At 46.5% G+C, this 13,860-nt stretch overlaps 1 protein-coding gene across 2 annotated transcripts in view; it reads left to right on the plus strand.

Annotated features, from left to right (window-relative positions):
• GNPTAB (N-acetylglucosamine-1-phosphate transferase subunits alpha and beta) overlaps positions 1 to 13,860 on the plus strand; it is a 417,324-nt gene that overhangs the window by 311,801 nt on the left and 91,663 nt on the right. For both annotated transcript variants that reach the window (XM_069229013.1, XM_069229014.1), the window contains one exon: positions 4,960 to 5,073. In XM_069229013.1, coding sequence (XP_069085114.1) covers positions 4,960 to 5,073 — 114 coding nt within the window. The remainder of the gene's footprint in view (positions 1 to 4,959; positions 5,074 to 13,860) is intronic.

The raw sequence follows: 13,860 nt of genomic DNA on the forward strand, positions 1-13,860 counted from the left end.
CCGTGTTGATTGTCGACGCTCCCAGCGTCAGTAGTGTCCACTATCAACGTGGACCCGATCCTTATCCCCGATGACTCTGAGTCGGAGCGGCATCAGCTGACACCACCTCTGTCTTCGATGGGGCCTACTCACCCCAGGTCGGATTTGGACCCTTTTTCCTATGGGTACAAATTCTGGGAAGGATTGGTGAGGTCCCTGGACCCTTTTTAATACCAGGATGACCCATCTTTAGACTGGGCACAGGAATTGGGCGAGGCCAGTGGACTGGACACTTTTCCAGATGCTGGCATGCTGTCTCCTCCTACCGTGGCTACGGTGGAGGGAGCGACTTATGCTATGGTGGTCTGTAGGGCGGCCGAGGTTCTTGGCCTTGAGCTACCTACTGTAGAGGTCAGGTCCAACCGCCTGACGGAAGTGCTTCAGCCAGGGTCTTCCACAGCTGAGCCCCTTTTACCTTTCAGTGAAGCCCTCACCGATGTCCTTTTGGGTACTTGGTCCAAACCTAGCACCGGGGCTCCTGTGAATAGGACTAACACACACCACCATTGGGCCGCTCTGAATGACCGTAAATTCCTGTCCCAACACCCCATGCCTGAGAGTCTTGTCATCCAGGCTTCCTCTTCCCCAGGCGCATTCCCTTCTGCACCCCCGGATCGGGAATCAAAAAGGCTGGAACAATTTGGGAAGAAGTTTTCTTCCTCCAGTCTCGCGCTGCATGCCTTTTGGGCCGCTATACCCACTCTCTGGGATACGGCTGCACAAGTCCTGCCACAGATACCGGAGGAGGCCCGTGCCCTCGTCTCCCAAGCTGTCAACGATGGGAGAGATGCAGCGCATTTCACAATCCGATGTGGGCTGGACACGACCGACTCTCTGGGCAGATCAGTTGCTACAACAGTTGCCTTAAGACGCCACGCCTGGTTGCGTACTTTTGATTGTTCGGGGGATGTCCAACAGTCTCTCGTTTACATGCTCTTTGACAGCTCCCGCCTCTTTGGAGACAAAGCGAATTCGGCCTTGGAGAGATTCAAGGACTCGCGGGCTACAGCTCGGTCCCCTGGTCTTTTCGCTGCCTCTCACCCCCAGCAGTCCGCGTTTCGCCCCTTTTATGGCCACGGAAGGGGTTCCCTGTTGTGTCTCCTGCCCAGCCACTGTGCCACCCATGCTGTTCAGCCGCTGCGTGGCCGAGGACGCGGAATCCCACATGCACGTAGGACAGGGATCCAGAGGTCAGCCCAGTCCACCTCTTCCCCCTCTGCAGCCTCCAAACCCTCCTAGTCCGTCCCTCACTCCCATCAAGTTGGCGGCAGGATTTGCCATCACCTGCCCCACTGGGAATCCATCACCACAGACAGGTGGGTTTTGCAGATCGTTTGAAAGGGCTACTCCCTCCCTTTCGAATCTTCCCCACCAGCCATGCCTCCATCACTCCGCCAACTCCCGGACGATTATTTGGCACTTCTCCACCAGGAAGTCACAGCTCTCCTGGCCAAGGGAGCTATAGAGAAGGTCTCTGTGTCAGAAGTAGGTCATGGTTGCTATTCCTGCTACTTTCTGGTGCTGAAAAAGGACAAGGGCTTACGTCCTATCCTAGACCTTCAGGACCTCAACTACTTCCTCAAGAAGGAGAAATTCAAAATGCTCACCCTGGCTCAGGTTCTGTCTGCCTTAGACCCAGGAGACTGGATGGTAGTGTTAAACTTGCAGGACGCTTATTTCCACATCCCCTTCATGCCTGCCCACAGACGTTACCTATTCATGGTAGGTCACGAGCACTATCAGTTTACTGTGCTCCCCTTCGGCCTTACCAGCGCCCCTCGTGTGTTCGCGAAAGTGATGGCGGTGGTTACAGCTCATCTGCGCAGGTGAGGGGTCTCAGTCTTCCCCTACCTTGACATCAGGCTGTTGAAGGCGGACTCGCTCCAGAAAGTTGTCTCCCACCTTCAGACTACGGCGAGCCTCCTGCACACGATGGGGTTCACTATAAACATGCTGAAGTCACACCTGACTCCCTCACAGATGCTCCCTTTCATCAGAGCGGTTCTGGACACAGTGCAGTTTCAGGCTTATCCTCCCGAAAACCGAGTCCAAGATATTTAGGCTATGATTCCGATCTTTCAGCCTCTGTCTTGGGCTTTGGTTAGACTGACTCTGAGGCTGCTGGGCCTCATGACCTCCTGCATCCTGCTAGTGACACATGCCAGATGGCATAAGCGGGCTCTGCAGTGGGACTTGGAGTTCCAGTGGGCGCAGCATCAGGGGAATCTCTCCAAAATGGTCCAGATCTCAGAGGGGGCTGCGAAAGACCTTCAGTGGTGGCTTTCAAATCCGCATTGGGGCCACAGCAGATCCCTCTTCCTTCCCCAGCCAGATCTATCTTTAGTGACAAATGCATCACTTCTGGGTTGGGGTGGCCACATGGGAGAGGCAGAGATTAGAAGCCCCTGGTCTCAGGTGGAGTCTGGGCTCCATATCAGTCTTCTGGAGCTCCGGGCGATCAGGCTTGCGTTGAAAGCATTTCTTCCCTTCCTCAAAGGGAAGGTAGTACAGGTGTTCATGGACAATACTACCGCCATGTGGTACTGCAACAAACAGGGCGGAGTATGTCCTGGACCCTTTGTCAGGAGGCACTATGTCTCTGGACATGGCTGGAACATCGGGGCATTACCCTGGTGGCTCAACATCTGGCGGGTTCTCAATGCCAGAGCGGACAAATTCAGCTGTCGATGCGCAGCCGATCACGAGTGATGTCTCCATCCAGAGGTGGCGCAAGGTCTCTTTCAGCAGTGGGGAGAGCCTTGGTTACATCTGTTTGCCTCTGCAGAGAACGCGCAATGTCAGCTGTTTTGCGCATTGGAGTTTCCAAGGCGGCACTTGCTCGGAGACGCTTTTCGTCTTGAGTGGAACTCCGGCCTCCTTTACGTCTTTCTGCCTATACCACTTCTGCCCAGAGTTCTCAAAAAGATCAGGAATGACCGGGCCCAAGTCATCTTGGTGGCTCCGGACTGGGCACGGAGAGTATGGTATCCAGAGCTATTGACTATGGCCATCGATCCTCCACTCAGACTGCCTCTTTGGGCGGATCTTCTGTCGCAGCAGCAGGGGACGGTTCTCCACCCAAACCTGTTCAATCTCAGCCTTCATGCTAGGAGATTAAGTGGCGCCAGTTGATGACTTTTCATCTTCCACCCAAAGTCTGTGATATTATCTTGGCAGCCAGGCGTCCCTCCACCAAAACGGTATACGTCTGTCATTGGCATAAATTTGTGGCATGGTGCACCAACAAATCTGTTGATCCTCTCTCTGCCTCTCTATCTGAGGTTCTTTTGTTCATTCTTTCTTTGGCACTGCTTTGGCCACCTTTAAGGGTATTTATCTGCCATTTGGGCCTTTCTCAGGTTACCCGATCAGCCCTCTCTCTTTAAATCTCCTATTGTAAGTAGATTCCTAAAAGGTCTCACCCATTTATTTCTTCCCACTCCATTTATCATGCTTCAGTGGGACTTCAATATTGGCCTTACTTATTTAATGTGTACTCCCCTTGAGCCAATGCACAATTGTCCCTTACCGCTCCTCACCTTCAAAACTGTCTTTCTCGTCATCACTTCTCCTTGCAGGTTGAGTGAGCTTCAGGCCCTTTCGTCCAAACCTGCATACTTGTTTAAGCACCCTGACAAAGTGGTGTTGCGCACTTCCTTCCAAAGGTGGTTACGCCTTTTCATGTGGGCCAGTCCATCACCCTGCCTACTTTTTACGCACCCCCACATCCTTCCCATGAGGAGGAGAGACTCCACCGTCTGGACCCAAAAAGAGCATTGGCATTCTATCTTAATCGTACTAAAGAGTTCTGGGTGGATGATCAACTCTTTGTCGAGTATGTGGGTGCGAAGAAAGGGAAGGTGGTGCAAAAACGTACCATCTCTCGATGGGTACTTGTTTGCATCAAGATATGCTATGCTTTGGCCAGGAAGCAACCCCCGAGGGCTTGCATGCTCATTCCACCAGAGAGACTGCTGCTTGCCACTGCATTAGCACACGGAGTTCCTGTCCTGGATATATGCCAGGCAGCTACATTGGCTTCTCTGCACACGTTTGCTAAACACTACTGCCTGGACAGTCAGGTCCATCAGGCGGCTCCTTTGGTCGTTCGGTCCTGCAGGACTTTCTAGTTTGATCTTGGTTCGCAGCCCACCTCTGAGGATGGCATTGCTTGGGTATCTATTCTAAGGTAAGGAATCTGCAACCAGAAGTCTCTATCAGATGTTCAAGTTCCTTACCTTTGGTAACGAAATATCTGCTGGAGACATATTCTGGTTGCTGATTCCTTTCCGACCCGCCCATTCTCCCCACTTGCAAACTGATTTCTAGGGGCAGGGATTCACCCTTCAGGTCCTTAGCTCTGGCTCACCAATCTCAGTGTTTTTAGCGGTTAATCGCTTTGGCATGGAAAGTCGTTCAAAGAAACTGACGTCACTGCACTGAGGCGGCATCTATGTACTACTCCCGACGTCATCAGCGACTGTGATGCCCGCAGAGTCGACCAACGCCACCTACTGACACGCAAGGGTATTGCTGGAAGAAAAATCTCCTGATCCAGTCTGACGCCTGTGGAAAATTCTAAGGTAAAGAATCTGCAACTCGGATATGTCTCTACCAGATATTTCGTTACCGAAGGTAAGTAACTTGTACTTTAGTGACTGATCAAGCTATTTTCAACTGTAGAGGTGCATGTTTGGTGAGGTAATCCGGAGGAGATTTCCTACAAGAAACATGAAAACACAAATCAATTAATTTGTTTAAACAGTGGGTAGGTTAATTGCATTGTGTGAGTGTAGTATTTTTTTAATCCTAAGGGCGACACGTGAAATCTTGTCCCTAAATATTACGTTAAACTCTTATGTCAAGATATTTTTAACTGAGGAGAACAAACAAAAATTCAAACATGTTTTTTTCTTTCAGGATCTAACAAGTTTGGAACACATGCTGATAAACTGCTCAAAAACACTCCATGCCAATTTAACTCAGATTGATGTCATTCCACCAACTCAGGAGGCCTACTATGATCCCAATCTGGTAAGAAATGAGAGACTGCAAACAGTTTACTCAAAGCTGACAAAGCAAGATGTAAAATGTCTGAAGATCCTCCAAAAAGGGAAAATGTGCCAAAGAATGCAAGATCTTTCCCTGGGGGAGCCCCTTGGCGTACGGCAAGACTGCAGGAACTTCGGGTTTTTTTGTTTTTCGTATCATCTCTATCATCCCACTTGAGTTACAAATTAAGCAATGTAATCAGTATACAGTAAGACATTGCAAGGGTACCATATTCCACATTGACACTGTGCAAGGCTGGAACGTTTTCCCCCACTCCCGTCCAGAAGGCCTAACGAACAATGGAAACATGACATTCAGCCGTGTCCCTCCTTATGTGGTTGTGTGTCCAGGGCAGATCAGGGCTCCAGGGTTATGCCTCTAAAGTTAGCCAACGTCTGCCAAATATTTAGTTTTTTTTTTTTTTTTTTTTTTTTTTTTTTTTTTTGCTCCAGGGCCATACTGTGGGTCATGCTCTTGGCCCATTTAGTAGTGGGTGGAGCAGACTCAGACTTCCATACCTGGGCGATGTCTCTTTTCGCTATCACTAATCCCAGCCGTAGAAAAGCCCTATGGTATCTGTTCCCCTCAATGCCCTTTGTAGCATGCAGTAATATATATTTGGGCACTCTTGGGATAGGACATCCCAATATTTCCCCAAGGTATCTAAGATATAGTCCCAGTAAGCAGTGAGGGCAGGATATTGCCAGACAGTATATAGCATATCTCCCTCTAGGTGGTCGTAGCGCAAACATCGACCTGAGGAGTTCAAGCCCATTCTACAGAGTTGTGTTCGTGTGAGGTACATTCTATGTAACAAATTGAACTGTGTCAGTCTAAACTGGGAGGCAATTGCTGTCTTGCTTGGGGCAGCCAGTGCCTCTATCCATTCTTCATTGTCAGGGGGGTCCAGTCAGACTCCCGTGCCTCCTGTACCCTGGTCATACAATCCAGCATGTTCCAAACAAGCATGTGGTATATGTCAGACAGATGTGTTCTTTAAAGTTAGTCAGGAGCAACTTAGCCTCCAAGGGAGAGTACTCGGGGACATCCTCCCCAGGAGACAAACAAGGTTGAAGCGCGTGCCTGAGTAGGAGATATCAGACAAAATTGGGATCAGTGGAGGTCAGATTCCATTTGCAAGTCTAAAAAGGATTTCAGTAGCCCCTCTTGTAGGACGTCCCCTAGTATTGAGATTCCAGTGGTGTCCCAGTCATAATATCATCACCAAGGGCCGCCGCCCATGGGAGTCGTGTCCCCTGCCACTATGGGGTCTCCACTGTGAGTTTGGAAGCCCAACCCATTGTTCTGAGTGCATCCATCCATGCCGTCAGCACGGCCGGAGTGGCAGAGGGTAGCCGATCTGGGAGTGCACCTCCATACAGTAAGTGAGGCAGGTTAGTGGGACCCATGACCCATTCCTCCAAGGCATAGGCCTGGTCCTCAAATCTGGTATACCACCAATCATTCAGGACGAGAAGATGGGCCGCCCTATAGTAAGGAAGCATATTTGGGGTGGCCAGTCCCCCCCATTGAACACATGTCGACAGCACTTTCCTAGGGACACCTGCGGGGTTTCACCTCCCCAAATCAAGAATCGCAAAAGGGGGTTAACCTGCATGAAAAAGGGACAGCCAGTCGGGTATGAGAAGTTCTGAAGATGGTACAAGAGTTTTGGTAGGGCTACCATCAGGGATAGCGGAAGGGTGAACCAAAATTTCATGTCTTTTGCCAGCCCCTGGACCAAGGAGTTTAGATTGAGTTCATAAGCATTGGCCCTGTCCACTGCAATGAAAACTTCCAGATATTTGAATCTGTTTAGGAGTATACTCAATCCAGAGCCACAGGGTGCAGATCAGGGGGAGGAGTCTATCAGGTAGGTAGTCGACTTGGCCTTATTCATGCAAAGGCCGGAGTAAGTGCCAAAGGTCTGTACTATCTGGAGGGTACGAGGCCTCGACTCCTCTAAGGTATCCAGAAGCAAAAGGATATTGTCCCCGTATAGGGATATCCTATCGCCCACCCCCTAGGACCACTGAAATCCCTGGAACAGGGAGGCCGCCCGCACTGAGGCTACCAATGGCTCAATGGCAAGCGTGAATAGGATGTGAGACAGTGGACATCCTTGGCGAATCCCCTGTTCGATGTTGAACCAGGTGGAGACAGTCACCCCCCGACCTGCACCCACACCATCAGGTTGGTATACAGCAGACGGACAAAGCAATTGAAGCACAGACCAAACTCATGTTGGTGGAGCAGGGCAAAAAGATAGTCTCAACTAAGTGTGTCAGATACTTTTTGGAGGTCGACCATGAGTGCCTGGTGGCCCAGTAATTTCTAGATCCTCTCTAAAGCATTGTATACCCTTCATACCTGGTTACCTGGTTGCTCAATATGGCATAAATCCAGATTGGTCGGGGTGAATTCATTGCCGAACCATCCCGGCCAGCCGGTTAGCTGTCATCTTAGCCCAAATCTTTACTTCAGTGTTCAACAGAGATATTCGCCTACACTCTTTACATTTGGTGCCCAAGGGGCCGGGCTTCAGTATTATGATCTCTCTGCCATTCTCAAGTCCCTGGACAATTTCCCGTGGCCCTGGGCCTCGTCGAACATGCTCAGCAGTGGGGAGCCAGTAATGGGCTAGAGCAGATGCTAAAAGCGGCTGAAAATCCATTCAGGAACTTGGTTTTTGAGCACGCATTTGGCCTTGTTAATTAATACTTTTGGCTGATAGCATAAGCTTGACATTCAGGTGTCTTGTAGTTATTTGAAATTGGATTTCTGCATGTTATTGCAGCCTCCCTATGTTTGCAGATTCACTAGGTAACAGTCGTATTGTTTTTCAGCTTTGAAGTGCTTCACTTTGAATAGATTTAATTTTATTTTTAAGAATCCATTGCCCAACATAACAAAAAAATGCACAGTCTAGAAATCATTTCTCAGTGAGGTCTGTAGGGATCGTGAGTGGTTTCTTTTGCAATTGTCAGTATTGATGTTGATAGTTTTCCTTTGTTTCAGTACAATGGGTATTTGCTATTAATGCAACATTTCTTGCTTAGCTTCCATCACATTCTTGTAAATAGTTCCCTTTGGCTTGTTTCCCCAGAACTTGGTCAACATGATCTAAAAGATGCAGAGATTTTGGGGTATGACATAGTACTGCTCTGCGCACCAGCAGAATCAGTGGTTTACATACAAGGCAGCCATTTTATAGAACAATTTTTCAATTTTGAGATAAAAAAAAAAACATTTCCCGCTGTGCTTTCCATGTCATTGTTTTTTAAATTTAATCTTCCTAATTGTCTTTTGTAGACGATTTTCACTTTTCATTCAGTGTGTATCTTAAGATACATAGTAGAAATTAGAAACTTGAACCTTCCTGATTCTAGAGTGCACCTATAAATTGCTTACTTCATTGCTTGTCTTACCTCTGTCTTCCCAGTGTTCATGCATAATGTGGTGTTAATCTATACTTTCATACATCTTTCACAGTTGTTATGATGCAGCTTCTCCAATTTCCTGTCTATCAGTGGAACCAACCCCTGTTTTTTGTGTCCGTCCACCTTGCCTGGTTTAAGCTTTTCATCGTGTAATATGAGGTGTATGTGCCTCATACTACGGCATCTTGATTATGCTTATTGTAGAGTGTTTGTGATGGTTGTTCACCATCTAGGGATCTATGATGGTTGTGCAGCTTTGTCCTCTGATGGAACTTTGCCCAGGATAATTCATAGATTGCTTCTCAAATATCAGGACTAACTATACCAATTGATGAGCCAAACAGTGAACTGATAAATTTAGGGACCACAATCAGCCAAATATTGGTAGAGTAAATAATTTTGCTCATTGAACTCTCCATACATATTATACTTCCCCTTTACACTTGCAACCCTATTGCTGCACTAATTAATAATCTAGTTTGTGGTTATTACAAAGGCAGTAGCCAGATACAATTGAAGAATGGGGCAACCAAAAACAATAATTTGCTTTTTTTAAGGGTACCGTCATCCAGGAATTAAATACTGACAACCTCAAAAGAAGTACCAAGGCACCCTGTTGAAGCAGATGATGTCCCGGAGTCACAGAAACTAGTACCACTGTCCTACATGTCCTCAATTTCATAGTACCATGTCACAGACTGGAAAGAAGTTCTGATCAAATTGTTAGCAGAGGCACAGGAATTAACCATACTCTACACTGTCTGATAAACACCCGTGGATGTCTTGAAGAAACCAAAGACTCCAGCTGAGTTACTGTACTACCAGCTTTCAGTCCATATGAGGCATTTATTCTCCAAAATCCTGTGGATTAATCCCACCACAACAGTTAACAATGTAAAGAATGGTGCTGCAAAGTTCAACATTTCCATGATGGTATTTTTAATGCTGAAGTGTATTATCTTTGAGACTGCAGCCTAAAATATACGTACTTGTCCCTTGTTCTCTTCTGTGCTGATCTTCTAAAGCCTTGTTTTGATGTTGGTTTTAACACCAGCCTCAGCAATGGCATTAAAATCCTGCCAGGAGAAGTAATGCAGTGTACCAGCCGAACCACTTCTGTTCTAAGTTGAAAATTCCTCACCAAATTCTATAGTGGTATCCGTGGCCTGGTGAAAAATTGTCTTCTTCTGATTCCCCTCTTACAAATGAAGCTGGTTTATGGATACATTGTGGAAGAAGCGTTTATTACTTTTGGCACTTCTTTGAGAGCAGTTAGTGCAACAGCCTTCCTGGAATGGCACAGCAAATAACCTCAGAGCCATGTGAAAATTATCAGAAAATTCAATAGAGAAAATAGGGGAGTTGTTATGGAAGTTGCTAATAAAGGACCAGTAGCTTCCAACAAGCTGATTAACTTGCCATATTTTTCAAAAAACAGTATCTGTGTGTTGCTTTTCCTGTCAGTGTTCATGGGCTACAAACTTAATGGGCATCCAAAAAAGTCATTGGTTGGTTATTTAAAACCTCTACCTTATTTGTACACCTATTGAATGAAGAGCAAGGTTGACATCTTGAAGACAGTGAGCTGCCAGGAAAAAGGGTACATATACACAGTACAAAGGCTTGTGAACAGTGGAGCACATAACAGTGGCTTAAAACTTCCTACTCACAGTCCTGATTGCGGAAGTATGATTGCCATTCTTTGCTAGCTGGACATTATAATTCAAATAAGATCCATGGCAAAGAACAATCTTTTGTTGTTGTGTAGTCTGAATTTTGCATTTATGTATGTGCAGTTGAGAAAATAGTCAACTTAATATCTTCCGGAAGACTTTCTATTTTTTTAAGTCCTCATGTCAACAAGCTGAGGCTTCGACCCTAAGACCACTGAGGAAGGAGCTCCCTTTGCCTCATGCAAATAGGTTTGCCAGATCCGGATGCGCTCTGCAGCTACGGCACCAGACACTTTTGCCACTGTGATATAATTATTGGACCATGCTTTAACCTAAGATGTTTTCCCCTTCCATGTTGTATAACAGGATCAAACCTTGTCTGCCCTTCTGCTATCAGAGCCCTCAATATTCAGTTTAACCATGGCTTCTACGTCTTCCAGCCATTCACAATGCAAAGGAAGGGTAGGGATTAACCAGTTTCTACAAAATCTCACTTCTGGCAAGCAATATCAAGAAGAATATGAAGCATCTCAGCAGGAGCTCGAGGAGGCTGTCTGATGGCATGCCCAAACCAAATAGGACAGGGCTTACCTTGATTCTAATTGTGAAGATCTTGGTATAATAGTACCCACAGTGTCCCAAAAAACAGAGAGGGATGGGCAGGATACAAATATGTGTTCATCATTAGCCTGAGGGAATTTACACCTTCTGCAATATGGTACCTGGTTCTTTGTGAACTGCTCAATCTTCTGAGGAGTCCAATAAATCCTATGTAGAGTATAGAAATGGTTTATTTTTCAGCTGGCAGATTTAACTGTGTAATATAAAAGTTTCAAAGATACTTGCAATACATAATGTAACTTTGCTTCTTATCTCAAACCCTCTCACGTCTGGCTTCAGCTTTTCCTCCTCAGTGCCCAGGAGTTCCCAGTACCAGACGGACACCACTTTCTTCAAGGGCCGCAGACCCTGTGCTTTCATCTAAAAATCCCAGGAGCCTCCTATGTCCTGCCTCTCCGCGGCATATCAGGAGGTCAGTTGGAGATATTTAAATATGGAAAGTTTCTGACGGTCATCACATACAGCATTTCCCATGGTATTAAACCTTGAAATGCCTGAAGCTGACCCGCGAGAGTAATATCAGCCTCTTTTAATGGAATACTTAAACTGTCTAATAGGAACTCCTGGTGGCCTGTGGAATCCCAAATGGGGGTGAAGTTGTAATATTACTTGATCCCCAGAGAGGGTCTATAGCCAAGCCAAACATTTAAGGATGCCAGTAGGACCTTAAGGCAAACCTTTTGAAGGATTGAGTACCCCATACTTATAGAGTAAGCCAACGGACCCCAGATTGCTAATCATAGTCTTTAGCAGTAAGCCTAGGTCGAAGTATCAGGGGAAGTCAACAGCATCCTACAATTCTTTAATTGGAAAGCATCACAGTATACCTTCACATCTGGAAGGGTCAAACCCCCTTTCTCCAACCTCTGCCTTGGCTGTTTCCATGAGAGCCTAAGTGCATTAGAGGCCAAATTAAAAGATGTTACCCTCACTTGAATATTCAGTAAACAAAATTAGGAAAAGGGAGAGGGATGCAATTAAACTGATAGGTCAACTTTGGGAGAATAGAGAGGAGGGGAACATGGCAACTGCACACTTGCCGGCTGCAAGCTCCCCAGCGAAGTTAACCTTCATCAGGATGTATCACTAAAGCTGAACTCCACCCCCTCTCAACAGAATTGACACATTAGTGCATGAGAACATCGAGGAAACTATAGAGTGGCCAGTTTAAGCTGCTTTACGTGGATGTCCTGAACATCTCCCCTTGTCTTCGCTGCCTCTCTTTGGGTCTGCTGGGAAGATGCAGCATAGGCAATACGATGTCGCAGGGAAACACTCACCAGAGTCTCCAGGTATTCATTGCATGCTCATTCTTTTAAATCTGACATAACATTTAAAGTTCCAGCAGGAAAGATCCCTAATTGTCTCAAGTAGGCTCATAAGTCACGTAAAGATGGACCAGAACGCTGGGAAGGGGATAGGATTGTTAAAAACTAAATCTTCCATCATGGGGAAGAGGAAGACAGGCAAGCTGAAAGGGCCAGGTAGTTGCTGAGAGCAAAAATAGTAAGAAATCACCTCTCTCTGTTAAAGTGACCACATCATTGAATTCCTTTTTTTTAGAGCCGTGGCCTCATCTTTCACCCCAAATGCAGACCAGGTGCCCCTGAATGTAATACAGAATGAAGGGGGAAGGGGGTAGGACTCTTCTCCAAATGTGAAATCGTTAACAAATGGTTGTGAAGGAAATCCGGAAAGATTAGCAGCCAGACTGGTGGACCCTTGTGATGTAGATATCAATCAAACCACCCTCCTGAGTATTATTAACAGATATGAGATCCTTACATCCCTTCTGCGAGGAGGGTATGGTGAGGGGGTGAGAGTGTGAGTGAGCCTAGCCCTCAAACCACACAATGGCCTTAGAACAAGACTCCATCTAAAAATATGAACACCTTGACCGGGACACTAGCTGAGCCTGAAATGTCTGATGGGTTGGTTTCATTGATTTTGTTGGGCCTCAAGGCAGCAATACAAGAGAGATTTGAGGTCTCTGCAAGACTATCTAAGATGCAAGGACCCAATGTGGTACCAGTATGATAAAGAAGGCTCCGAAAAAGTAACAGGAACAATAATAAGCTGTGCAAAGTCATCGTACTGGCGGGGCACAGACAAGATGCATTACCTGATCTAGGGATGACATATCAGCCTGAGAATTTGAGGTACCTAGGAATCCAGGTGGAATATACAGAACTGAGTGTGCTAGAAAGGCTTTGTGGATCTGTTAAATTCTAGATTAAACTGCTGTTGGCATTGCTGGAGTGGGTGGAATTGATAAAGATAGTGGTCTTTCCTCATTGTTTGTGTTTTAGGAATTAATCAGTCTGCAACCATGGTTGGTTTGTTATGTAGTAAAACCACATGCTGACCTCTTTTATTTAGAATAACTTTAAACCAAGAATAAAACTGGAGACTCTCAAGCGGGTTTACGAATGGGGATGGGGTGCAAAAATTATAATTTCTCTGCTCAATTACAGCACATGCCCTAATGGTGGGACACAGCCCACTAGGTGGTGTTCTTTTCTGGCAAGTACACACAAATATACACTTCCTGTTCTTGCTATTTTTGTTGCCACAGAAGGAGGACCTGGGGGTTTGGATGACACATTTACTGTTTGCAGTAAGGACAGTCAGTTTATCACTGTAGCACTGTCTGTTGGTACTGCATCCCCTATCAAAATGTGGCAAAGTAAAGTACAAAATGTTGGCTCTGACGTCTAAAGGCCTATCACCATACACTGGCTGCGTGGCTGCGATATTCGGAGGCCTCGTTTGAGGGATGACACGGAGATCTTGCTGAGCGGCTGAAAAACTTTGAATGAAAAGGGTGTCTACAGGCCACAGGGTGAGGGAAGTTTCTTGAATGGAAAGGAATATTAGAATTGCTGATTGCGGAAACTGATGAGGATCCACTGCTCGAAGGGGAAGGTTTAGGGTAATCACTCAAATTCACAAAGTGATAACACTAGGACACAGGCATTTATACGATGGAGAGCCGCTACGGGTCTCCTGGCTAGACCATGAGTGGGCCAGTATTG

Source organism: Pleurodeles waltl, chromosome 4_1 (genome assembly GCF_031143425.1).
Source record: "Pleurodeles waltl isolate 20211129_DDA chromosome 4_1, aPleWal1.hap1.20221129, whole genome shotgun sequence".
Taxonomy (NCBI): domain Eukaryota; kingdom Metazoa; phylum Chordata; class Amphibia; order Caudata; family Salamandridae; genus Pleurodeles; species Pleurodeles waltl.